Source organism: Passer domesticus, chromosome 4, assembly GCF_036417665.1.
Source record: "Passer domesticus isolate bPasDom1 chromosome 4, bPasDom1.hap1, whole genome shotgun sequence".
Classification (NCBI taxonomy): Eukaryota; Metazoa; Chordata; class Aves; order Passeriformes; family Passeridae; genus Passer; species Passer domesticus.
The window spans coordinates 71577747-71604139 of NC_087477.1; the positions used below are offsets into that span (position 1 = coordinate 71577747).

Below are 26393 nucleotides of genomic sequence, written 5' to 3' on the forward strand. Positions count from 1 at the left end.
TAACAGCTTCTTTATAATGCTGAATTGCAAACAATGGTATGTTTTTTAAAATAGAATTGAGTTAGTTCACACTCTATTTTCTCTTTAATTCTCTTGGCTAATACCATAAGAGATTTAATGTAATATCCTAAGATGCTTGGCCCAACTGCATAAAATGCTTATCTGCCAGTGCATTTGTTTCTTATCTAATCAATTATGTGAATAAGCTTAATGAAAAGTCTTCCTGGGTAGAATATCACAGGAGATAATAGAAAATTCTTTTCTGTTTTGGTTCAAAGGATTTCAGTCAGTTGCTTAAATATTTAGTATTCCCCGCAGAAAACAGTAATTTAGATACTATTTCAGGATGATGATGTAGCTAAAGCAGCTGTTTGGGGTTTTTAAAATTATTTTTCATGTCTGTTTTGGAAAGTGGATTTTATTGCATTGCAGTATGTTTTTTTATATTATGACACTAACACAGTTTGGCTACCTTGTCTTGCCAGACAATCCATCCCACAAAGATCTCACAATTTCACATAGCATAACAGATAAAGGAACAGAGAAATAAGAAATAATTATTATTCTTACTTTTAAATGGAAAATTTAATTTCAGAATGTTTGTGTATTGTTACTGCAGAAGCTACTTTTTTCAAAGGCCTAAAATTTGGCCTATCTATTTTGTATTTCCATAGGAATAACAAAAGTCATGCTCCTGAGACAAAGATCTCTCCCATGCAAAGACTGTTTCATCTCTCAAAATAGAGGAGTGTTAAACACCTTTCTTAACAAAAACAACAAACTAACAAATATTATCAATTTTTCTGTCCCATAATTCTTAAACCTTAGGGAGTTTTTAGACTCACATTATTCCTGGAATGGAGGAGTTAAAGCCTGGTGATAAGCACAATGCATCCTCTGTCCTGGTCACAGACAGTAGTTCTAGCTGCACTTAGAGTAAATTAAGAGAACATTCTGATGGTTTAAATCAACCCTTTCACCAGTGACTGTCTCCAAGAAAGGAGAGCAATGAATGATTGTTAATGAAAGCTGAACTCCCAAAACTAATCACAAAAGATCACTTTGATGCAACAATTCACTTTAAAAATGAAAAATTATATAGGATGATATCCATTTGCTGAGATTCATACAGTCTTTCTTGAATAAGTTAATCTGGCTACCAACAAAGCAAAGTTGAGACTGAATCAATTTTTTGTTAGGTTTGGGTTTTTTTTTTAAATAAAAACATTGCCATCTGAACCTGCTCAAGTCACCCAAGCCAGCTGTTTGTTTTCTCCTGAAGAGCAGCTCTTGGTTACTGACCAAGAGGATGGCTTAGCAGCTCACACCACTCTTTGGACCTTTGGAAAAGGTGTGTATTATCTAAATTTTTGTAGTCTAAACAAGGCCTAAACTGACACGGGTGATGACGAGAGAAGTAGCAGTGGGTTGAGGAGATGTGTCTAACCTCAGGCACGTTGCCATCTCAATAACTGTGAGCTCCAGAGCCCCATCTGCCACAGCAGCAGATGGCTGTGGAGGCACAGTTTGCACACAAGGCTGTGAGCTAAACCTGCAGGCAGGCAGCCCCTGCTCCTCCAGGTTCCCACAGCTCTGTCCAGCAGAGGAAACAGCCCCACTGCCACCAGGAACATGGGCAGGCTCTCGGAGCAGCCCACCCGCCCCAGCAGCAGCAGCCTGGCAAAGAGGAGGCTGTGGCACGGGGCAGAGCCTCTGGACACAGGGATTTCTGCAGCTGAGACTGGTGCATGCTGCATGGGAAAGGCAGGAGCCAAGAAAGGAAGGAGCATTAGAAAGAAGAAACATCACAAATTTGATTTTCCACCTCGGAGCAGTGCATAGTGTATGATGCTGACAGCCTGAATTCAAGAGGTGATAAGTAAAAGAAAAATGAGTAAAAATGAGTTGTTTTTCATTCAGCTGAATTTTTGTTTTTATTTGCCTCTGCTGCTCATGGTGATCAAGGCGTTTCAGCCATTCTCATTTCTGGCCTCCCACTGCTGGGCAGCCAAAACCATGCTCTTCTTGAAATGGACCAGTAGGTATAGGAGCATGTTGTGTCCAGTACAGAGTTTTCTGCACCATTTTTTTGGTTACCCATTGTACAGCTAACATTTCCTAATAAGTTATGGGTACGTTTTTCTCCTTATCCAGCTGCTGGTAAAAAAGCTAGGAAGAAAAAAAAATTCATACAGCTTTGCATCAAACATTGATGTTTTCACAAAGTCCATGAAATTAAACTGTAATTGTGTAATTATTGTATGATACAAACCATGCCATGTGTCAGTCTGCTCCTGAGCTATAGACAACTGCTAAAATGCTGCAATAAATGTATATACCATGAATTCAGTAGAGACAAAGTGAAGGAATGAGTAGTAGGTGGGATTCCCAGATTCTCACATTCATTGCAATGTGAACAATCAACAACAAACTTTGATCCTTGAGTGGGTTGAATAGCTGAAAATCAGGGGAGACAGAGGTATGAAGGGCCTCAAAAGACCAAAGCTATAATGGCCGTTTATAGATCAAGTTAACTAATAAAAATATTTAAAATCTCTGCGAATCTCAAAAAAATCAAGATTTTAGAATGCCAATAATCTTGAAAATAAGGCAGATTTTAGGGATTTTCCTGTCAGGAAAAAGGTATGGGTAGAAACATCCTTAAGAGAAAAACTTTTGATGATTCATAATTCCTTATAGTTGCTAATTTTGGAGTTAATTGCCATTTTCAACAACTGATGTACAGTCTGTCTCAATGATCCTATTGATCACATTGTTATATCAAGTTAGGTCAGCAGTAAGTTGCTTCTAGGTGACAGAAAGCACATAAAAGTTTCATTTTTAATAACTATTTTATAGCAACATAACCACATGTAAGGGAAAGCATATGACAGACTATTTCTAATGACAATTTTGAACCCAGTTCAGGAAAATTATTTACTTAAAGCAGACATTTAGGTCCTGTGGAATTCATATAGACATGGTATAGCTAAATGATAACGGTCTAACAATGTGAATCAAAGCAAAAAGATTTAGACCATCCTTGAATTTATTTTTAGAGCAAGCCAGTGCCTTGGAATGCACTTGGTTTCATATATATGAAAGTTAAATATATGTATGAATTTTCCCAGAATAAGAATATGTTCAATTCTTTAACAGATTAGATAAATAACACCTAGAAATATTCTTAAATTATAATCCTCTACCAGTACATACTAGCAAAGGGATGATTCATTTCGTAGTCAAGGTAATGAGTGTCTGCCCTTTGCTGTTCAGGATATTGGATTAATAGGTAACTCTAGGTTGTTTATGAATTATGATGCATTAATTTGCACACTGCTGCCAGGATGGCATTTAGCTGCAGATCTCATATCACATATTTATCACCTGCTGGGTACAGCTTAATTCACTAGCAATCCACTCTCTGCACTTGTTTACTAAAATACATTAAGTATAATTATAACAACTTGCTTCAAACACACAAGTATGTGCACAGAAAATAACAAGAATATAAATTTATATGTAGTAGTTTTATTTCCAAATTCTGCCTGTAATAAAAGATAAATCAGAGAAAACTTAATGAACAAAGTACTGCAAAGAGCAGAGATTTTCTTCATCTGTAGAAGAATTAGGCGCTGCAAACTCATGACAGCAGATCCATGTTGTGTGTTAATTTTGGATTTTTAAAAAAAGCAAAGGAGAAGGATTGGGATTTGGAGTCCTTTTTTACTGTGATTCTCACACAAACTTTTCTAAGCATTTTTTAATTTCTTTATTTACTACTCAGTAAGATTAGGATGACAAAGCTCCTTTCAGCCACCCCTTTACAATTTTGTTGGTTTAGGTTGCAAGAACTGATCACTAGAATTACAAGCAAAAAGTAGTAAACAATCCACATTTCACATGGAATGCCCCAGGAACAAAATTATTTATTCATCTCATTTGAACTGATACTTCCTTTCATGAGAGAAAAATGAGAAAAACTTGCAGAGGAAATGCATCCATGAGTAATTACATTCATTACAACCGAAGAAAAGCACACACACACAGGATTAGACTTAAAATTTTTATACAATGTTTTCGTGGTATTTATATTTTCAAGACAAACAATACTGAGCCCAGGAAAATGTGACTAGTCTGCACTCTCTTATCCATTCTTTCTGACTTGCTGTTGGTTTAACTTTATCCCAGAGGCCCTATGAAATTCACTCAGCCACCCCCATCGATGAGATACTCAACATGTTCAAGATCGAACGAGTTCACTACTCATCTGCGTGGTGCAAGGGCATGATAGCACTACTGAAAAAGGTAAGAAAGCACAAATACCTTCTGTCCCCTGTTCTCTCCTCTTCCACAAGCCTCTCCAACACTGGAAAAGGCATCAGACAAACACACACATTAGGCAGTCAACATCTCAAGGGTAAGAGAACAGAGCTTATTTTTAGGCTGTTCTGAATGTGAGTGGTGCAGTATTTTCTCTTCAGAAGGTGCAGTATTCTTGGACTCAGGTTTTTCATGGCTTCAAAGAAGTAAAAATTTTGAATTTCTTTTAATTTAAAGCTGATTCACTAGTGATAGTAAAAGTTTGGGGATCACTAATTCTTCGTTTGTGTCCTAGCCTCATTTCTCCCCAGCTATGGATATGTAAGTGGGACAGGGATGGAAGGACCACTCTGACCTCTGAATTTCTGTTGCAGTTTCTAGACAGGGAGATTACAAATTAAAATGGCTGATTTTCTTCCTGTCCCATGTTGCTATAGTTGCAACAACAAAAGTTGAGCCACTTTGCTGTAAACATCACTAAGCCACAAGGCAGGGTTCTTTCTGAGTGCATCCAACACTAAAAATTGTTTTCTTCCTAAAATCCCAGTTTTTTGTTTGCTTTATCTCTCTGCCTACACAACAAAGATAATCTCTCTCTTTTAGGTATTTCAGATTATCAGTATTGATACTTGAACAGGAAATATTTGTGAATGTCTGAATAGAGTAATAAAAAATACACATCTTTAGCAGCAATTAGCAATGTAGTCTTGAGTAGACAGTGCAGTGAGGTGGATAGTTTTAATTGCTGCCAGGATTCTCAGTGTAACTGTATTTTCCAAGAAATTAAGGAGAAAATACAAATTGTTGGGTGGCACTGATCTGTGATGTTTCATTTTGCATGGGCTCTTGTGTATTTGTAAGCAGACTTTTGTTGCTAATACATTTATACACTTCATGCCTGCAACAGCCATCTGGTGGCAATTAAACTGTACTCATATCCTATGACTTATTACTTTTAATTTTTCTTTTTTTAAATTGGGACTTCTAGCATCTGTTAGAAGATTCCCTAGCCATTTTCTTACTTAAAAATATATATCATACAATTTATGTATGTGATACATTTACTGTTCTATATGGCATCCAGCTTCTTAGAAAATGCCTTGTGCTTGATCACAGCTCCTCATTAAGGACCCAGAGTGTCGCCTTTCAAGCCTTGCAGACATCCAGAACTCTCCATACCTAGCTGATGTCAACTGGGATGCTGTTCTAGAGAAAGCTGTAACCCCAGGCTTTGTTCCTAACGTAAGTCAATATTCCAGGTGAACACTGTTTGTAAATTCTGACTTTAATTATCATTGCCTTTTTACTTGTTTATGCTTGTATTTATTGCTCTTCAGTGATTTACTTTGGATTCTACTTTCATTTACTCAGTCACAGCTAAGGGAAAATTAGTCCCATTTCAATAGATAAAAACAAAAACTAATTAACCTTGGTTCACTTTTCATTCCTTTTCAAATAAAAGAAAACCTTTTCCAGACTTTGCATTTCAGCTGTTAGAGCAAATGATTGTCAGAGTTAACTCTGTGACAAAGAATACCAAGGCTGTTGTGGCTGTGAAAGTTAGACATTTGAATAACATTTGGAAAACTTTTTAACATCCCAGTATGCTCTTACTTTTTCACTTAAAAAGTAGTGTTCCAAAAGACTGACCTATTTCCCTTGTGACGGTTTCTTACAATAAAACATTCCAATTCTGTGAGGGAATCTGGTGGTTTCTTTTTTACTGTGGTCCCATTTTGTTGGTATTTTTCATTGGAATATTTCCTTTTTGCTCTTTTTCAAGTTAAATGTATTTCAGGGGCCATGAATAAAAAGCAATGACTGTGGTGTTGATATGCTGCTTCACTTCTTTCAGCCATGTTGCACTATAATTATTGTCCAAACAACATATTTGTAGCATACCAAGGTTTGTTTCTGGGTTTTTTAAAATTATGCAACTGTAAATAAAGATGAGGAAGGTGGAACAGGTGGACCCCGTCTTCATCCAGGTGCACATCAGAGTTCATGATAAACATGATGGGGACAGGATGCAGCCCTTCAGCAGCTGAAGGTGAGAGAGCATTCCCTAACGGAGCAAAGGTAGCCGGGTGTGTTGCCAAGACAATCCTCTCCGTGATTGCTGGGCTCCTTGGCACCTGAGCAGAGCCTCTCTGGAAGCAACATCCTGCAGGAGAAGACAGCTGAGGGGGGGCAAGAAGAGTCTCCCTCAGGGAACTGGGAGAAAGACCAAGCACAACAGGAGAAGGGAACAGCAGGCCCCTCTCACAGGCACTCCAGCAAAATGTTCATCTGTGGGGAAATTCTTTCCCTTCACTTTGTAGCTCAATCCTGGTGCAAGAGAGAAGTTGGAGAGGTGAATGTCATTCATTCCTGGTCATCCATTCCTAGCTCAATCCTAGTGCAAGAGAGAAGTTGGAGACGTCACGTCTACCAGGCTATAACTCTTTCACTCTTACCTGATGTCCGTGCAGCTGGAATAATTGCTGTGCCATGCCAGGATCCTCCTTTACACCCTCAGGTCGCTGTCCTAAGCAAAGCAACGCAGAACAAAGCTCCTTCCTGGCCTGCTGCACTCCATGCTCCTGGCATGTGGATCTACAAGATGAGCGAAGACTGACTTTCTTCTTTTCCTTTTTTCAAGTTAAGAGTTGCTCTTTGAGATATCAGAGGTGTGGACTCGTTTTTTGGCAAAACTCAAACACTCAAATTATTTACACAAAACTCAATTATTTACACTTCCTACTACCAGCTAAAAGTTTAATCCACAACTGTCAGCATGTGGAAAACTTCACAACATAGTATTTCCTAAGGGAGATACTAGGTATCTTTGGGTTCCCCATGCCCAAAGATACAATATAGGTGGGTTCCAAGAGCCCCAGACTCTGCAAAGGCAGCTTTTCTTTTCTCATTGGTTTCATTTTATTTGTGTTTTGGCAGCATCTATAAAACCGAACAGGAAATCTGTAATATGTGAAGCAAAATAATATTCTATATTTAATAGGAAATAGGAATAAAATGTTTCATTTATCCGTCCAGATTAATCTGAAAGTCCCATTACGAGCTCTACCAGACTCTTCCATGAAGAGTCTGATATTGCAAGGTGGATATTGTTCCACCTGATCGATCAAGTGTGTCAGGAAAAACAATGAGGTGAGAACCAAAATTCTCTTCTAGCCCAACATTTCTTTTTATAGAAACTTTGCTGTTTCATGAGACCAAGTTTGGTCACACATTTCCCAGGAACTTTTTCTTTGTAGCACAAGCAAAACTTTCATGGATTAATTGAGGCCACACAACATTTTTCAGCCTTTGGTGAGAAGGTGAATTGGGGCCCCTGTGACCTGTGTTTTGAAACCAGAGTTTTATAAATTCTGACAGCTTGCTTTGACTGTCAGGAGCTTGTCTGCCTTCTACAGCTAGGAGGGCACACAGGCGGCCCATGGGAGCAATGTCCCATAGCTTAATTTCTAACAGCTTAATTTGATTCCATAAGCATAGTTCTTACTTAACTAGCACATGTGTTTCTTTATAGCTTGGTTAGTTTCTTCATTTTCAGCTTGGAGTCATAAATTGTTGTAGGGTTTTTTAAAATACAATTTGCTTTTATGTTTAAAGCTTCAGAATTAAAGTGATATATTTTTTAAGTACCCAATCAATTCCAAAAACTATGGATGCTCAAGGGAGGAACTGATATTGATGAAACCTAAGATGTCATTTATTTTTTAATAAATATAAATAAGCCGTGAACTGCCAATAAAAAAACCCCAAAATATATTCTACTAAAGCTGGCTGGATAATATGCAGGAAAAGGGATCAGATATCTAAACCTTATGCTCTGACTATACAGAATTTACTAGGAATAAAAATGATGGAGTGATCTCTAAACCAAATGTTTCATTGAAGGTCATCACAAATTATACAAGTAGTTTCTGATGTGATTTTGCTGCTTAGTGTCTTTGCTTACTATAAATATCTGTCATTTATATATGACTTATTTTAGCACTTCCACCTTGACAGTGACAATGGTGTGATTGAACTCTCAGAAGTCCCAGAGGAAAACAGGTTGCTTTTAACATCCAATTCAAATGGTTTGCAAATTTTTAGTGAAGGCTTTCCTGGTCCTTCACTAAACAAGTGAACTAACAAAGAATCTTAAAATTTGATTCAAGTACCAGAAATTGGCATAACATTTTTTCAATGAAGAATCCAAAAGCAATTTAAGGAATATGTGTAATGGGTAAGGAAAACCTTAATAAAGTGGATAGAATAGAAAAAGAATAATAGATTAGAATGAACCACCTGATTGGAAAAAGCCAGCCATGATTCTCCAAGGACAAATGGGACTTTCCAAACCTTATCATATTCAATGACAAGGTAACCTGCTCAGCTGATATGGGGCAAGAGGTTCTCATTGTTTACCTGGATTTCTCTAAGGCTTTTGAAACAGTTTCCCACTGTCTCCTTTGTGAGAAATTTAAGTGCTATGGTATAGAAAAGTGATCCATGTGGTTGGTGGGGAGCTGGCTGATGGGCTGCACCTGAAGGGAGGTGGAAAAGGCTCCTCCTCAGACTGGGGCCTGTCACAAATGAGGTCCCCCAGGGATCAATATTGGGTCCAACACTACTTAATACCCTCACAAATGATGTGGGTCATAGGAACAAAGAACCATGAGGAAGTCCATTGATGATACCAAGCTGAGTGGGAAAGTGACAGCTTGGGAGAACTACCCTGCAGGAAGACCCTTGTAGGAGTGGGCTAACAAGAACTTTATGAAGTTCAAGGGTTAGGGCTTAAACCTGGGAAAATACAGTCCAGGGGTGTAGCACAGGGTGGGATCTATCCAGCTGAAGAACAGCTCCAGCACCTCTGGAGGTCCAGGTGGACACAAAGCTCAATATGAGTGACCAGGGTGCTGCCATGGCAAAGAAAGCCAAAGGGATGTTGAGTTGCATCAACAAGTGCAACACCAACGGAGATGAAGAAGTCATTGTTCCACTCAGCACTTGCCAGGCCACACCTGAAATACTGTGTTCAGTTTTGGTCCCCACTACACAAAAAAGATGTGGACAGGCTGGAGAGGGTCCAGAGAAGGACCACAGAGATGATCAGAGGAGTGGGAAGTAGGCCACAAGAGGAAAGGCTGAGAGAATTTGGCTTGCAGAGCCTTGAGAAAAGAAGGATTAGGAGAGACCTCATCACCATGTCCCACTACCTAGAGGTTAGCCACCAAGATGGAGACTCCCTTTTTACAGGGAATCACATGGAAAGGACAAGGGGTATTGGGTACAAGTAACTCTTGGTAAGATTCCAGTTAGACACGAGCAAAACTTTTTGCAACATCAATTGCCATTTCAATAATCTGCCCATGAAAATGGTGGATTCTCTAAAAGTGGACTGTTTTAAGATTCAGCTGGACAGGTTGCTGGGCCATCTTTTCTGGATTCGGGACTGTGGTTTTGACCAGAAAAGTTTGACCAGATGATCCTTGAGATCCTTTCCAACCTGGGATTCTATAATACTGTGAACCCTTTTATATATAAATGCTGCTGACCTGAAAAGGCCTGCTCCTTCCTTTGTTCTCATGGACAGCATCTAAGTAAATGAATCCACTGCAACACTTCAGCAAATCAAATTTCAGCAAGGTCATAGAGGTACTCCCCAGCTCTTCTGCACTATTACTGGTGTGACTATTACTCTACAGCACTAACTGATATTCTGATGAAGACCCTGGGCCAGATTAATCTCTCTCACTGGGATAACATAACTTTTGTCACTCTTGTGTATCTGTTTATAACCAGGAAGAGGATCTAACTCTTTATAATTGCTTTTTAATATGATTTTTATCTTATCTCCCTTATTTAAACTTTGAGCATCACTTTAGGCCTAAAAGGACAATTTTCATTTTACAGATATGATTGAGGAGCTGGTTCATTATTACTGCTGTTAACACTTGCCAAACAAATTAAAAAAACACAATGATGCTTCAAAGAGTAACTTTGAATCCTTTTGTACCAGAAAGGAAGACTGAACTGTGATCCCACATTTGAACTTGAAGAAATGATTTTGGAGTCCAAGCCTCTCCATAAAAAGAAAAAGCGACTTGCCAAAAACAAATCCAAAGATGGAGCTAAGGAAACCTGCCCACTGGTAAGATGGGGACTGTGACTGCAGCCAGTGGCATTTTGTTTACACTCTAATAGGCAAACTCACTTATGTGCAGCTTTATCACCACTGAAAATAGACTTAGCCTCTCTGTCTGTCATTTTATACATTGCATAAATCACCTCCAAAGCAAGATGAAAAGCAATAATTTATTTCAGTCAAATAGTAACAACATCTTTAAGCTATAATAATTTTTAAGATTATCACAGATGCTCATTTAAAGCATGAAAAACTGTTGCCAGTTGAGAAAAACACTTCCCACACATGGACAAATAGTTACAAAGAGAAATTATTTGCTACTACTACCCAAAACGAAAAGTATGCAGTCAAAAGACTTGTTATTTATAAATATGTTAAAGCTGTCTCTTCCACTCTTGACTAATGTGTGCCATGTAGAAAGATGCATTGTATGAGCAGTCAAGAGTACCAATAATATTAATAATAATTTCCAGACTTGAATTATCATTCCAGTGGGGTTTTATAAATTATGCTGCTACTCCTAATGATTTTAAATGTTCATGCAAGCTGTTCTTCCTAGAGCTATCAGATGTAAAAATCCTCAGGAATTCTTTGTGAGGAACTTCTTCCAAGAGAATGAGATTGATTGTGCCATCACAGCCCAATTTAACGAGTCTTCGAAATGCCTCTTGATAGCATTCATTCACAAGCATTTTGTTCACTGTTGTTTGTGTTGTTGTGATTTTTGTCTATGATTTCTCATCTTTTTTAATCAACCTATTCATGCTGTTTTTTAAAGAACGTACACCTGCAGCAGTGCTTGGAAACCGTTAGGAAAGAATTCATCATATTCAACAGAGAGAAGTAAGTGCATTTCTTAATGCCTCTTTAGCATTCAGCACTAAAATTAAATTGAGAACTATTTTTTTTTCTCACAGTGTAAGGGAGGGTGATTAATGATTAGAGCAGCAGAGCCTAAAAGACTGGATTTCCATTGATTTCTTCCTCTTATAGTCTCTGGTGTGATGGTTTTGTAGTTCTTGCATCTCTGCAAGCAAGTAGAAAACCTTGTGATGAAAGTATGTTAGAAATATAAGGTAAATGTTACTGGAACTCCCCAGAGAAACTGTCAGTAATTAAGCAGAGGAATGCAATAAAAGATACTGCTTTTTCATAACTCAAACAAAACCAAGGGAAGTCATAACTCATGAAATTTTAATGATATGAACATCACTGTTCTGACTTGGAAAAGCTGTTCATACTTCCCCACTATTAAAAAAAAAAAAAAGAAAAGAAAAGTGTATTCCAACATTTACTATTTCAACAAAGCTAGGAATTGCCAGACATGAAGCAAGAACTTCTAATCTGAGAGTCAGTCAGGGTTGACTGAAGCACAAGACATTCCCAGGGATATCAATAATCTTCCTGGTTCAATTAATTCACTGCCTTTCTCCTAATTACTGCCTCTGTGTTGCAGTCATTATGGACCTGTTTGTATTAGCAGATACAACTCATAGCAATGGATTTGTTTGTGTCTTTGGTCAAATTATTGCACTTCATTCAAGTGTATTCCATGTTTTTAATTGATATAATTATATATGCAAGCCTTTCTAATGGAGTTGTGAGATGTTAAAAATTAATTTAAAAGTTGCGACTATTTTACTTAATGCATACAATGCAGGTAATTACTTTCTCTGTAATTAAAACTGAAAAAGGAACTGTCAGCTGTGCACAGTTCACACAATAGCATGAAGGAAACTCTACTTTTCTTCCTGTTACAATCTGTGGTACATTTCTGACTGATACAGACTGCTCACAGAAAGTACAAGGTCTTAGAAAGAAAAGGAAGGTCACGCAGATTCTTCTTGTTATTTTGCATGATCTCTAGCACAAGAAAGCCATTGGTTTCTGTAAAAGGCACAAAGAGGAGAAGCCAGACCAAGTCAGCCCATAGAAAGTTTAAAGAAGCATCTTGGTGGGTCCCCTGAATCAGCTGAACTAGTGAATTCTTGAACTTTGTAGTTTAACCCAGAAAATTTAAAATAATTAAGATCATAATAATAAGAATAGAAAAATATTACATTGCGTAATCAATTTAATGAGTTTCCTAGAAACTGTTCATACAAGTAATTAATTTCCAGGTATTCTCTCCCATCTGCTCTAAAGTCATACATGAGGCATATCCAATATGTACCAATTTTTTGAAGTTAGTACACCAGATTTTATGACACTGAAAATCTCATTGGTGTGTTCACTACCTTGAGCAGTTTCTCTTGTCATGATTTTACTGTGTTATTCTTAAATCTTTTTATCCATAGGAATTTTTTTTGTTTGTCTCTTATTGCAAAACTACAGTAACAACACAAGCTATAAAGAACTCTGAGAGGCTGATGAGAGATAAAATTTAAATGGAGTACACATAAAATTGAAGCAAAAGGTAAAGCACATGCACTTCAATCAGGAAAGTATGTGTTTTGGTCATTGCTTGATTTGCTTTGACAAGGTAAAGGAAGAATATTTAGTTTAGACCTATAACAGATCCTGCATTGTCTAAAGCCAGATCACAATCATTTCTCTTTAAAATTGCATCATAGCTTAAGAAAGACATGGAGAGACTTCTGTAATATTTTTCAAAAAAAAAAATGTTAAGAAGTGGGGAAGCAGATGTCAAGTGTTTGAAGTGCAAAGTGAATTGAAGTAATGAGAACAAAACAGGAGCAGTGGCAGGCACAGATGCCATCATACCAGAAGCTGCATAATATACACCAGAGGAACTCAGGGTGGGTTTCCTCAGACCTTCTGTGCCCTCAGGTCTGGATGTACAAGCTGAGGCTGTGCTTACATGGGTTTCCAAAGCCACATGGCCCATCAAGTTCTTAGGAACAGCTGAAGATGCTGAAAGATGTGAACCATTTGTTCCTACAAATATAATACATATTAAAATGTGATTGTATCATTAGGTGAGGTGTCAATTCCAAGCAGGCCTTTAAATCACTCTCAGATTAATGCATCCAGATTTGATATTCTTCCACGTTCCTCTACTTAGTAACTGTTGAAAATATCTGCATATTTTCTTAAATCTTCATTGTATTCAGCATCAAAAATCTACATTTTATTGCCACTTAAGCCTTCTGTTCTGTTTACTTCAGTGTCACAGAACACTACATAAAAACTAATAAAGGATGGGGAAACAATAGTATGTCTTTCAAGGGAAAAAATGAGACTCTACAAGGATGCAAGGATAAAATTCAGATGCTTCTAACTGAATAACATAAAGTCAGGTGTTAATACATAGTTAATTTTGTGGTGTTAGTCGTCACAACTACACAACATCTTGCAACCCAGTACTTGTAAAATATCTGCTATGAAAAGCGAAATCTGATATTTTTTTTAATGCTTTGCTGGTAGTTCTACACTGTGCCTCTTTTCTACTGTGTGTCTTTCATCCTGCAGCAGACACTGCAAATCCTGCAATGTGTCATACTTGCTTTCTTGTCAAGAAGCTCAGGAGAGTTTCAGAAATTCTTGGATTGCAGGCAAGAGGAGCAGGGGGAGGTAGGGAAAAGGCCCACTATGCTAAAAAGAATTTAAAATAGTGAAAAGAGACTGAAGTGTGTTAAAAGTTTTGGTTAATGAAGACAAAGACAGAATGTGCATATTTTCTTTATTCTATTGCTTTCTGTATTTAAGTAATGGAAAACTGGTATTTGCAGCAAAGTTTTAAACAAGGGTTTCATGGACAAAGATGTGAAGTTAGTGATTGTCAGTAGTGGGTAAAAAAATTAGATTTGTATCCCTTACACAGTCCTGATCAGTGGGCATCGTGTACTGAATATTCTAGGGGATGTGAGCTACAAATTAAAATATCTCTGTGTGTGTGTTTTGATGTGACATGGGGGGTATGGCATCTGTTCACAGTGACATTATCTTCCAGTACCTTCAAGAGAGGGGCATACACTGCCTTGATCCAAAGTAAAATAACATAGGAAAATCCTTTTGCAGGATTTGTTTTCTATTGTTAAAGGTGTCAGTGTAGTCTCTTAGTTTTGAGCACATAAACTAAATAAACTCTGATATACGAATGGTCCACACACTGATTAGCTTGAAAATAGTATCTAAAGTAGTTTTCAGGGATGCGTTTGGCTTCTTTTTGTGGCAAAATAATTAGTTTTTAAATTACATTTCTGTATATAGATTATTTTTTAATATCCAGAAACACAGCACCAAATATTTTGCAGTATCTTAATGTGTATTTCATAGACTTGACAGCAATTTTCCAAGAATTTTATATAATTTGGAAGCTGCAGGCTATATTTTTGAGTTTTCTTTTTTTTAATTTTGTGTGTGTGTCTTTGGTGGGGGAGATTGCACAGATAAAGCCACACTGTTTGCTTGTAGCTTTATTAAAAAGCTGAGCAAAGATTATTTTGCTGTTTTTGTGCTGTTATCACTAAAAAGATCTTCGCATACAACCACATCTCTTTATGAATATCTAAAACCCGAAATGACCAGAAATTAAGGAAAAGACCCCATATTTGCATGTAATGAAATCATATTTCTTACTTTTTATGGTCCTGAGCATCTTCTTCTCCCTGAAAGATGCCTTTAAGATTGAAGATATGAGAAATCAAAGAGAGAAGAACACACAAGAAATATTTGCTTATCAGGCAGAATAATCCTTCAGTTAGATGTTTCACAAACTTAATCAAAATTATCAGCCTGCTAAAGAAAGCAAAGTCAAACATCCACATTTTACTGCATAGAATATGTATTTCATATAGCCAACATAAATGAAAATGGGTTAAAATTCTGCAAAACTATATTAACAAATACAATGACCTGATTAGGAAAATATCCATGTTTAAATAATTTTAAAATAAATTTTCAAAACATTATTAGTGATTTTCATTTTAGAGGGTTTTTTCTTAATAGTAATATGCTGCAATAGCAATGTTATGATATTCAGCTCTCTTGTCCCCACTGATCTGAACAGACTTGTCTCTGCCCTGAGTACAGATACAGCTTATTTCTCTTCTCATTATTTGTTCAATGCTAGCACACTAAAAAATGTGCCACAAATTGAAGCACATTACTCTGTCTTTTCCTGCCATCATTCTACCATTTGAGCATATCTAGTTCTCTTATAAATGATCCTGAACAGCTCAAGGTGAACAGACAGCTCTCTGTCCCCAGAATAAATAGCAAGACTTGAGGGAGCATATTTTAGTTATAATAAGATGCTTAAAAGCTTGTTGTCTAATTTTTTTCCATATCATACATGAAAAGCTTACTTAATATTTTTATAAGATCAAATTTATTATCTCTCTCATTTAGTTCTTTTTCTTTCCTTTTAATTGTCTTTTAAGATTCAAATCCAGAGTCCCTGAATACTCTCTTTCATTTCAGTTTGATTGAAATTGAATATTCATAATGATTTGCAGTGTAATTAATTGAATGGAATTTTCTTAATACATATTTTATGTCACTTAGTGTCTCTAGAGATATTTAGCATAATCCTTCTAATATCTGAATGCTTTTTGGATGAGGTTGCAGTCCTTTTCTTGCCCCTTCTGCTGACCTTAATTCAGTTCAAATCCATTTCTTTCTGAGCATTTCTAGTGGTTGCACTGCTCTTCACTGAACCTTTCTTCTCCCTCCCTTGCATTGGAAAGATGCTTTTCTGAATGTGATGGTTGAACCTGGTTTGTGTTTGGGCAGTAATAACTGTTGCTTGCCCACACGAGCCCTTTCACTCCTGCCTGTGATTCCTGCTTGTTATTACTGGTTTAGAATTACCAGTCCAAAAGTCACTCTCTTCTTAGTGAGCCAAGCTACCTAAAAGTTTGAGCACAGCAGGTCCAAACTGGAAATTTTTCTAAATAATACCTTCAAATTAACTTTTTTTTGGAGAAAGGAGTGCTCATACAAATGTCATTTTTTCAATAATCTGTTCCCTTCACAGTTTCTCTCACAGAGAGAAAAAACAAACTACAGAGGGTAATCAGTATCTGGAGTATCATTTTAAAATCTCCCAGGAAAAATGGTCAAAGTTTTCCCAAACAAGTAATGATGTCTTTATAATGGCTACAGTCCACCATCCAACTTTTGGGAATGAAAGTTGCATGGGAGTGCATATGTCAGCACATTCTCCATGTTGAAATGTGGTCCTGGAAGGATCAGGATAACAGATGGAGATCCTCATCACTGGAGGCCAGAGATTAGATCTATTCACAGAAAACTAAACACAAATACAACTCATAAAAACTAATTGGAAGTCAATTTGCAGGCAGAGGAAAGAGGAGCCTTAATTTGTACATCTCAGACTTTGGAGAGGAAGCACAACTGTATAAATCTGAGTCTGAGTACCTTTTAAAAATTTTTTTAAGTAGGTTACATGGGACAAATCATACCTGTGATAAATAAAGGCTGCATAACAGGTCATGACTGTTCCATTGCCACAGGGAATTACCTCCGTGAGGTAATTGCCTTCATCTCTCTTGATGTCCCAACACTAACATAAATTTTCACTTATGAGTCTCCATAAACTGAGTCATGAAGACTGAACTCCTTGTCCTGTTTTAAGGCAGCAATTCGTGTCCAGTTGCTGAAGCAATGCAGAAACAAGCAGTAATGAGATAACATTATTACTGCCAGTCACTCTGATGTCCATGTGTCTGTTGAATACATTTGTAGATGAGCTGGAAAGGAAGGTGAATGGTGAGGTCACAAAGTTCACTTATGATACCAGAGTAGTCACAACTAAATCTGAGTGAAAAGAGCTGCAGTAAATAATGATAGCCATGGTTCAGGGTGAGAAAATGGCAGCTCAAACTCAGTACTGATAAATGCAAATACAGTCAGAAGAAGAAAATCTAAATTTTATGTTTAGGATAATAGACTCAAAATTAGCTTCAGTTATGAAGGAAGGAGAGTTTGGAATGACTGTGGTTAGCACAATGCTTAGTGGAAGGCTGAAAGGTATTGATATGTTTCTGCAAAAAAACAGCTACAGATAAATGTCTGTTCATATGCATACACCTGCATCTTCCATTCTGTGCACAGCTCTGCTTCCTTATCTTAAAAAGGTTTAAAAGGACTTAGAAAGTTTTCAAGAAAAACTGGATTGGCCAGGGGGGGTGACATAGGTCATGTTGAAGGGTTTAATAAACTTGAACTAATTTAAACCCAGAGAAGAGGCAACTGAAAAGACAGAAACAGGATAAATAATAACATGTTCTGAAACTTATTGAGAAGATGACTAAGCAATGATTCTTCACTCTTTGTGGTAACCCAAGGTCACAAAATTATCAGGCAGCAGGTTAATAAGAAAATCAACCACGCTTTTTTGTGAAATGCAACATGTTGCTGAGTGGTGATTTGGATGTTAAACATACAAAAAGATTCAGAAGAGGATTAGAGAAATTCATGTGAAAAAATCCATCAAGGTCCTTGAGATGTGAGGTTTCTGATGCAGTCATTGGTTCAGGAAATCTGGAAATGTCAGAAGCAAGGGGACTAAACCACAGCAGGCGTTTGTTTCCATTCAGCTTATTAGTTAACAGCATGTCCTAGTGTCTGAAATGGGCCACTATGAGAGAGGGGAATCTCTGTTAGGTGGAATTGCTGGGTATGTGCATTTATGCCTTCTCATAGCTTACAAGGTTTCAATCTTCATATAGTCTTTGCAATAGCACAAGGGCAGAACAGTAAAATATACATATTTATGCATACAAGCATGCATATATTGCATATATGCAAGTATGCATGTATATATATCTCACCTTTTGGAAATAAGAAAAGAATTGCAGACTTAGGTCAATATGGGATTTAGGTTGGTCACCACCCTTCCCACTCCTTGTGCAGGGAGATTTGGTGATTAATTGAAGGCTGAAAATTATTCTGTGCAATCACAAGTGAACTCCTGGCTCAGTCTCCTTTTGGGGGGTCCACCCTACAGGGAATGAAGGAGCTGCACCACTGATCAGACTTCTTCTGGAGCTAAGTTTGGAAGTGGGGCAGAGAAATTTTGCTATTTTTTATAGGAGAGGGATGAGCCTGCAGAGAGGTGAGTGCAAGCTGCGGCTGTTCCCTGGCAACTCACAGCCTTCGAGTCCTGGAAGTTGGTGCTGTGAAAAGGGCAGGACTGACCCTGCTTACTCTCAGATGCATATGCCAGCCTGAGAATGTTTATTGTCAGGTCAAATAATTCGTCAGAGCCAGAATGACTTTAGAGGTGTGTTGACTCTGTTCTGGGTGCCAGCTGCTCACCAAAGTCACTCAATCATGGCCCTCAGCTGGGCAGGGGAAAGAAAATACAACAAAAGGCTCATGGGTTGAGGAAAGGACAGGGAGAGAGAGATCATTCACCAGTTATTGTTGTGGGCAAAACAGGCTCAGCTTGGGGAAGGTTAGTTTAATTTATTGCCAATAACTAAAAGACTGGGATAGTAAGAAATAAACCCCAAACCTTAAACCCACCCTCCCTCTACCTCTCCCTTCTCCTGGGCTCAGCTCCACTCCCAAAACCTCTGCCTCCTCCATGACAGGGGCACAGGGGGTTGGGGAATGCAGTCAGTTCCCTACGTGCTGTCTCTGCTGCTGTTTCCTCCTCACACTCTTCCTCACTCCAAAGTGAGTTTCCTCACAGACTGCATTTCTTCATGACCTGCTACAGAGTGGGTCCCTTGACCTCCATGTGATCTATCCCTCTGCAGGTAGCTGAACAAAAGGGTGAGCCTACATCCTGTAGGATACACACCAAAGGCAGGCTAGGAAATTAATGTCTTTTTAAAGATGATGGTTGGCCCACACTCCTGAGAAATATCCTCATTTGTGGACAGGTGCCAATAGTCTTAAAACTGGATTTTGGCTAACTAAAAAGAAAATTTTTCCCCTGTCATCGCAAAAGGTCTGAAGCACAGTATGTTATTGGGAAATTTCATAGCTGCTTTCCTGTTCCTTGTAGATGTGGATCTGCAAACACTTTAAACTAGAAATGTTGTGCATGTTTTAAAATGTGCCTGAACAAGACAGATGTTGGTTAGGATGCACCTGGTCTTGAAGAGACAGTAGCCCGACTTCTAAGAAACACCTATTTTATTAATCTGATCCTGGCTTTAATGTTAGTCACATTTTCTTAAATGACTGCACATCATTTAAAGCCTTCCTTTATTTACTTCGTGTCTTTACTTATTTTGCTTTATCAAATCCCAGGAGAAACCTCAGATCTCAAGACAGTACAGGTCAATACACTATAGCCCCCAGTACAGTTTTTCAGTTGCCTTCTGCACAGTGACAGTGTTTCACATGTCACTCACGCTGTATGTGCACCTGAGCCCGCTAGGTTTGATTATGAATTGCTGGTTGATAGAAAATTATATTCACAGCCATTTACTGAGTGTAATTACTCAGCAGGAACCATCAACCTGAATCAATTATCCAAACTCTAAGAATATTTCCCCTAGGATTTTTGGAAAGGATGGGAGTAAATGCCGTGAGTGTCAGTGGTAGAAGAAGACATATATGCTACATGGGGATACTACCCCCAAAACTTTACTGTTCACATTCAGCTGTAATAAAGCATAACTTTTTATCTGAAAATCATTAATTTAAATTTAAATGGAGTTAAAATATAGTTATTTGGATAATTACTTGGTAGTCTGCTGAGCAATCTAAACACATACATCACAGTGTATTAGGAAAACAGACCTGAGATTTTGGCTGTCTCTATCAAATCAGTTGGTACCAAGAGTGCCTGTCTGGGGTCAGCCTGAGCCAAATAGTGGTTAGACAGTGAACAACTCCTGCCCACAGGCTGTACACAAGGTTTTTCAGAGATATCTGAAATAAATGGGAAGTAGATGACCAAGTATTTTTCAATATACAGACCAAGTCATGCAGAAAAGCCACTCCTGGCAGAGCCAGAGCCTGAATACACTACAGGCACGTCTGCATGGATGAACAGGCAGTGGCACCCCTGTTCTTGTTGGTGATTTCATTACCCAGCTCTTGGCAGAGCTCATCACCTTGTGCTGTCTTACAGACTGATGGGACCATTCAAGTTCTGCTTCCCTGAACTGTGTGGGTGCAAATTAGCTCTAATCCAGCAGTAAATTGGCTCTGCAGAGCAGTGCAGTCTGTGCTGAGCTTGTAGAGCCACTAAGCAGGAAGGGCCTTGAATGTGTTTCTCAAAGAGAGAAGGCATATATGTTTTTCTAGAGATGCAACAAGCCTATATTCCTATAAATTAATATATCTAAAAATAATTTCTTTAGTTTAAGCTCCTTTAGTACTCAGTGAGGAGAGACTTACATCTCCCAAGATTGATCTGTGACACATATATTGGATAGATTAAACCCAAAGAAATCAATCTAGGTTGGTGACTCTATTTACCCTGTAGAGAGAGCCTGAACTAATCTTTCAGTTGTCTGCAGTTAGCTGGCATAAATTCCATCCCACATTTTTGCACTCAGATAATTTCTGAATGTCAGTTCTGCAGACACGGGTGCTCTGTGGTCTGACCCCCTCCCTGTGTCAGGTAGTCAAGGGCATCTCATGCAGCACAAAGCATCACCTGTGAACCAGCTGCATTGTATGCCCACAGCCATGGGGCAGGAGACCAAGAACAAGCAAGCCATAGCTGGAAACATTTTCCAGGAAGTGCCAAAGATTCATGACATCCGCTCTTGGTTAATGGTTAGATGGAGTCACTGCTTGGACCCAGGTTTCCCAAAACATTCACCTGCTGTAACACAGAGCAGGGAGGATTGTGTTCCATTTAAAGCTGCTCTGCACACATTGGTTCTCTACAGAAACTCCAGATCAAGGGGAAATTATCTACATTTACAGACTAATTTTCACTTTGGAGTTGTGTGACTCAGCTATGATGCTGCTGAGTGATGAGTGTTGTCTCTGCCTCAACAGCTCCTTGATTCTGTCCTGGTCTGCCCCAGGCTTCTTCTGGCACAGAGCAGGATTGTGCCTTCCTTGTTTACTCTGAAATGCTTAGAAAATTCATAAATTTTTCAGTGAATTCTGTTTTCCTGAAAAGACTTCTGAGATCACTCTGTGAAGAGACTGAAGAAAAGAAATGCCCACTATTAACTCTCCCATGCTTTCTGCTCCTCTGCAAGGTGTAAAGTGGGATTTTTAGTAAACAAACCAAAAAGGAAATTAGCTATATACAGCTGTCTTTTGAGATAGTTTTAATTAGCTATATGATTACTTAGTTTAATTAATTAGATATCCATGGTTGGGATTCTTTTGAATCCTTCATAATTTTCAAAGTATTTAGCTCTCCTTCCTTCATTGCTACTCCTTTTTTTCCCCTAATCCTGTGTTTTCCACCTTCACTGCTATTTTCTATCTATTTTTCAAAGGCAGTATACAGGCAGTCTTCCATACTGCTCCATTGTGGTCTCTGGCATAATTTTTTCTCAGGCCAAAATCACTCTTTGGAGCAAATCCCTTCATATTTCAGGGGTTATCACAGACCAAAGGCTGCCCAACAAGCAGCCGGAATACAACAGCTCTGGTTTGCAGATTAGAGATTAGCCAGAAGGATGTGAAGCAATCTGTGCCACTCACTGAGCTCCCAGGCATTGATCCCTACCCTTGGGAGTGAATGGAGCCAATGCCTAAAATGCAGGAATTACATTCCCATGCAGTGCTCTACTTGCTGTCTGTCATGAGAGTCCTCCCAGATACCACTGGGGAATAGGAAATGGATGAATAATTTGTCAGATGTTCAGGTTATCAGGTAATTTAAGCAGGATTGACAATTATTTCTGCTATATGTTGTTATGAAGTTAGAGCATGTGTTTTCAAATTGGAGGATTTCATTGTGTTTGGACAAACTTGACTCTGTTCCTTAAGATTTACACTGAGCAAAGTTACTATTTTTTTCTTTATGAATGACAATATAAATTAAGCAAATTGTCTGAATTTCTGATCACCTCATTTTTGCTAACTATTTTTTAAAAATCTAAGAATTTTCAGTGCTTTATGACAAATTTTATGGCTATTTTGTTTTGAAAAATAAAAATACTCTTCCCCATATACTTATTTAGTTAAAAAATAATTCAATCAGAACCCCTTGCTCACTTCTTCCTTCTTTATTTCATATAGTTGAATGAAAACTTGGCACAAGAGAGCTAGTAAGCAGAATAAAGGAGATATAAGAGAAACATTGTCACTCATTTACAATTGTAAAATACTGCCAGCTTCTTCCATTCTCACAAAAATAGAACACAGCAAGGACCAATTTATAAGAGAAACCTTAAAACATGCAGGCAGAAAATTATTAAGTGACTGTGTATCAAAGTCCATTCTTATTCCTGACAGAGGAAAGCAGATGACAAGCCAAGCTGCTCATTGTCCCAGAAGCCATGCTCCATTATCCAGTATTTCCACAATCATTGCCTGCAGTTGATATTAAAATGATGGCAGAAAAATAATGGGTGAAGTTTTCAAAGTGGAGTGTGTGATGCACGTGCATACAGCCCATTATTTTTGAAAAGACGTGTGTGCACTGCAGGACCTACATTATACTGCCAGAACCTTGCCCTGTTTTTGCAGTGTGTCTGATTTACTGAGCCGCTGTAAAGGTTAGACAGGGGTTTTATAAATGATAGGTTTTGTATGATTTTGGGGAAGTGACTCTTCTTCTGGCTAAAGCATGAGAGACCGTGGGTGCTGTGGATATTTTTCCTCAGTGCCAAGACAAGGAAAGGGTCTTTTTGGGGTTGCTGGGTGAGCTGATGCAGAAAATGAGCTGGTATGACCAACACCAGTAATTTCCACCTGCCAACCTCCTACTTACCGCTAAACACTTATAATTTAGGACTGAGATGTAAACCAAAACATATCTATTCATGAGGGATATACTGACATGTAAAATTCAAACTACCCAGCAGCTTTGTGGTTATAAATTTATCACATCCAGTGTGAGCCCTTTTGAATCCTCACAGTCCAAATACTTCTGTTCTTTCTAGAACATGTTTCTCTACATAAAACCACTTAAAAATGTGAGTAACATAGAGATATAATCTCTGCTAGTTCCACATCTTATTGCCAGTTAGACTCCAAAGTCCCATTAAGTTTTCTTTTTTACACCTTTTGACTAGAAATAAAGGAGATGGATGGGGATATAGTCTGTGGAGTTCCAGACTGCCGCAAATGTTACAAACCCTTTGGGTTGAGCATTTCATCTTTGTTTTGTGTGGAAGCAAGACCTTGAAGCCAGTTTCCATAACCAGCTGCTAACTACTTCCATTTCTTTAGGAAGCAATATTTGGACCATTTGGTAAAAGTGCTTAGTTACCAGGCAAACAAATTAATTGTGTTCAGGGACTGGCAGTGGTGGTGTGGGAATAGTTAAAGAGTCACCAATTTGAGGAAGAAATTGTGTTGACCAGTTGTGATTTATTCATCCAGGCATTTTTGGTTATATTTGTATACAAATTTGGGTGCATCAATACCTCACGGAATAAAAATTCAAATTAGAAACAAACAGTGGGAAAGAGCAGTGGTTACTAAACTGACACTTTGCCTGCCCTCAGCACCAAGATACCTCTCACTCCATCCTTGGCTATCTTAGCAACTTGCTCCCATCTTGCTGGACGTGCTGGGTGTCCCCAGCTCTGACAGGATCCCTGTGAGACATTGCTGCTGTTGGGATCTTCTGACTTTGTGGAGTCCCTATACAGAATTATACCACCCTATAAAAATTATTTGGATTAAAGTTTTTCAACATGATAATATCCAGCAATTTTAGTTATATGGCATAACTTCCAGGTTTCTATTTTCTATGGCTGGGATATAAAAAATAATGCCTATCTCTGTCTCTTTTTGGCTTCCTTTAAGTCCTTCACAAATGTAATTGCCAGATCTTTTCTATTGAGAATGAAAAGTTTCTAGTGCTATATTATTTGTCAACTAATTCTAAAAATATGGGATTTGGACATTAGGACATTTACTGCTTTTTTAAAAATCCCCTTCTGTGACTTCTGTGGTCCAGTAGCCAAAACATTACATGGTCAGAGACATGTAGATGAAATAGTTCCTTCCTGAGCACAGTCATTCCTCATGGCAGATCAGTCATTTTCTTCCTCTGATTCCAACGTGTTCAGAATTAGCTTTACAGCAAGGCCATCTGCACAAGCCATTAGCATGACTCCTGTGTAGCTGCTAAATCATACAACTGAGATGGGTTTCTGATTATTTAGCAAACTGTCCTCCAGGATTCATGAATTTCAAAAAGCCAACATAGATATGCCTCATCTGTTTTATCTCAGTCCCCATCCCTTGGAAGAATAACTGGGATAAATATTCCACAGATTGATTTATTCCTCAGGACTTATCCCCAGGGATGTGAAAGTTTTCATTAATAGGCTTTTGTTTCCTACAATAAAACTAGTTTCTATAATTCATTTTATTAAGCTCTTCTTTTCCCCAGACCAAAAGAAAAATCATCTGTTTTCTCAAGCAAAGTGAAATATCAAGAAACCAAGGTAAAATGCTGAATCTAGAAATGGCAAAGCAAATCCACTGCCCACTCAGACAGTTCTGTTTCCTCCACCCTCAGGACACTCGATTTGCAACTTTGGCAAGCTCACTTGCAGATTTTTCATAATAAGAAGAGTTTCCTTTAGAATGTGGTGAGTGTGGGAGTCTCAGGGGAGGGGCAGCTCTGCCTGGCTTCAGTTCTCTTTGTCAGTAGAAAGTTTCTTTTGTCCTCTCATGGTTGCAGAGAGCAGGCCCACAGTTTGAGACAACTCCTGGCATTTCTTAGGCTTCAGTTTCACCCTGAGAGCCTGGCAAGACCCAGTGAGGAATGCATCAGCTGCACAAAGGTGGTACCACACACCAGGCGGGGTAACAGCCTCCACATGGCTCTCAAACACAGCAACTGCATTTTGCATGCCTGATGCCAGTGTTCTGTACTGCTGTAGTAGTTTGGACCCAGTATTCTTCCCTCTCCCCTGGATTCCCTTCCACTGACTGATATCAGATTCAAGATCCAGTATCAGAAATCAATGCTGCAGGAATGCTACTATAATATCTGAGTATTGAGAAAATAAGAACCTTAAAAACCAATTCATGTTTTTTTTCATACTGACAAAACCAAGACTGGAGATTCAGTTATGGTTCTTATGCATTCCTGTAGTGGTTGGAACAACCTCTTTCTTCCTCACTGCTGGGGAGGAGTTTGTGCAATGCTCAGGGTCACACACTATCAATATTGCATGGATCAATGGTGAAAAGAAGGAAAACTCTTTGTTGGTTCAGCAGAGCCACTCTTAGTTCCCAGCATAATTGCCTCTGAGACTCCCTATGTGTTTGTGCAGAACTGTCATGGAATAAATGCAACAGACACTGTTCAAACTCATTTTCATCCTCTTTTCCCTGCTGGTTTTTTGTTCCATATGACTATATCCACTAGAACCACTTGTTCACTTTTTCATCCATAGCTGGCCATTTTATTATTTATTCTTAGCCGACAATATTCAGCCCAGGAACAGGAACCTGCTTCAGATCCACCACAAAGTCTCCATCAATCCATTCATTCTCCATGGGCCTTTATAAAGTTATCACAGCCTGTAGCTGCATCAGCTTAAAGGCAAGATAAGTCATTCACTGGAAAGCAGCTTCCAACAAATGATTTATTGCACTTGTGTCATTTTTGAACAGAATGGCCCAGGCTGCATTTATTTTGCCATGATTACAGGAAACATGTCAAGGTACTCACATTTTTAAAGGCTTAGAACATCTGACAGAAAAGTGCTCTGGGTTTGACACCAAGGAATCAAGAATGCACCAAAAAGAGAGAAATTTCTCTTCTGTAACAGTCCAATATTTAAACTGAAGAGACTGTGCACACGTATTTCTTTGTGTCTTGACCTGAGTCTGCAGTTTTGAGGTAAAGAGAAATACAAACCAATAGATTTAT

The 26393-nt window shown here is 38.3% G+C and overlaps 1 protein-coding gene across 3 annotated transcripts in view; it reads left to right on the plus strand.

The window, feature by feature from the left end:
- Nucleotides 1–26393, plus strand: part of STK32B (serine/threonine kinase 32B) — a 157542-nt gene that overhangs the window by 126835 nt on the left and 4314 nt on the right. For 2 of the 3 annotated variants that reach the window (XM_064418675.1, XM_064418673.1), the window contains 4 exons: nt 4192–4308; nt 5440–5565; nt 10340–10471; nt 11244–11308. In XM_064418675.1, coding sequence (XP_064274745.1) covers nt 4192–4308; nt 5440–5565; nt 10340–10471; nt 11244–11308 — 440 coding nt within the window. The remainder of the gene's footprint in view (nt 1–4191; nt 4309–5439; nt 5566–10339; nt 10472–11243; nt 11309–26393) is intronic. The other variant, XM_064418674.1, reaches the window with a different exon arrangement.